At 51.0% G+C, this 1,530-nt stretch overlaps 1 protein-coding gene across 1 annotated transcript in view; it reads right to left on the bottom strand.

Moving 5' to 3' along the window:
- The window catches only part of LOC102261893 (fatty acid desaturase 2), a 57,841-nt gene extending 57,469 nt beyond the window's left edge, over positions 1–372 (bottom strand). The window contains 1 exon segment of the mRNA XM_014544545.1: positions 348–372. Coding sequence (XP_014400031.1) covers positions 348–372 — 25 coding nt within the window.
- Between the last annotated feature and the right edge of the window lie 1,158 nt (positions 373–1,530).

Genomic DNA, 1,530 nt, shown 5'->3' with positions numbered 1-1,530 from the left:
AGATAGAAACATCAATGATGAGAGAGAATCAGCTGCCTCCTGCATGCTCCACACTGGGGATCAAGCCTGAAACCCAGGCATGTGCCCCTACCGGGAATCGAACCATGAACTCCTAGTTCAAAGGTCGACGCTCAACCACAGAGCCACACCGGCTGGGCCTAATGAGTTTATCCGACTGAAGTGACTGGAATGGAGTGTTATGTTATTTGTACAAGGAATCTAAGCACACCTGCGGAAAAAAAGATCGGATTTCATTTATTTCTTTATAGACACCTACAGTATAAAATCAGTTTTATTTTTCGTCAGTTTGGCATAGCACAGCTAAGGAGTTCCTTGTATTTACTCACCTGTGCCCAGTATAACCGCACTCATTCTGGAATTGTGTTTTTAAGACTGGCATTTGTTTATAATGGATTAGTCATAAGTGTAAGAAAGTCTCAATTGATGGTGTCTTTACAAATGACTTTATGTTTGCAGGGTTTTTTGTGTGTGTGTTTTAATCCTCACCGGAGGATATTTTTCCATTGATTTTTAGGGAGAGTGGAAGAGAGAAGGAAAGACAGAGAAAAACATCGATGTTTGAGAAACACATCGACCGTTGCCTCCTACACGAGCCCCCACCAGGGCCCGGGCTGGGGAGGAGCCTGCAACCGAAGTAAGTGCCCTTGACCGGAATCGAACCTGGGACCCTTCAATCCACAGGCCGACGCTCTACCCACTGAGCCAAACCAGCTAGGGCTATGTTTGCATTTTTTTAATCCTCACCCAAGAATATATTTTCATTGATTTTAGAGAGAGAGGAAGGGAGAGGGAGAGGGAGAGAAACATCGATGTGAGAGGGAAATTCGGTCAGTTGCCTCCCATATGCACCGCGACCGGGAATCGACCCGGAGACCTGTCGGTGTGCGTGACGAAGCTCCAACTGCGCCTCACGGGCCCGGGCAGCGGTGAGTTTATCTTAATGTTTTAAAAGCAACGATAGGTTCTTTCCTGCAGTGGAGTCCCTGCTTCACCGTCACAAAATCAAAGCAACGGGTTCGTTTTAGTGGAGCTTCAGGTAAAACATGACAATGAAAAGAGGACAGAACGTAGTGTTTGGAGGATGGTTTAAATTCAGCGCTTCCTGGAAAAGTCTTCCTAAATCTCTCTGGGCCGCGTCATTCTTTAAATTATGGGATGCCTCTCCCCAGTGCCGGTGGGGTGCTCTGTCCTGAGGAAGCGGTGGCCTTGTGTTGGGGTGACCCCTCACTTCATCTGGCCACCAGCACCTTGTCCCCCCACCCCCCGAGGCCCCCAGAGCACTCGCTCAGGCCTCCCCCACACCATGGCCAGTCTGGGAGCTCACCTACCATCTCCTCGGCCCCCATCCTGCACAGCGAGGAGGAGAGGTGACTGACAGGGGGCAAGACCAATGCCCTCATTGAAGCGGCCGCGGGGAAACGCCCGCCTCTATGGCCAAGGTCAACGCCAGGAGCCTCATCTGCAGTGCGGGCGCTGGAGGACCTGCCCCGCAGCTGGCCCAGCCTGCAC

This window comes from Myotis brandtii, unplaced genomic scaffold, assembly GCF_000412655.1.
Source record: "Myotis brandtii unplaced genomic scaffold, ASM41265v1 scaffold369, whole genome shotgun sequence".
NCBI lineage: Eukaryota > Metazoa > Chordata > Mammalia > Chiroptera > Vespertilionidae > Myotis > Myotis brandtii.
This window is presented reverse-complemented; position numbering and strand designations above follow the sequence as displayed.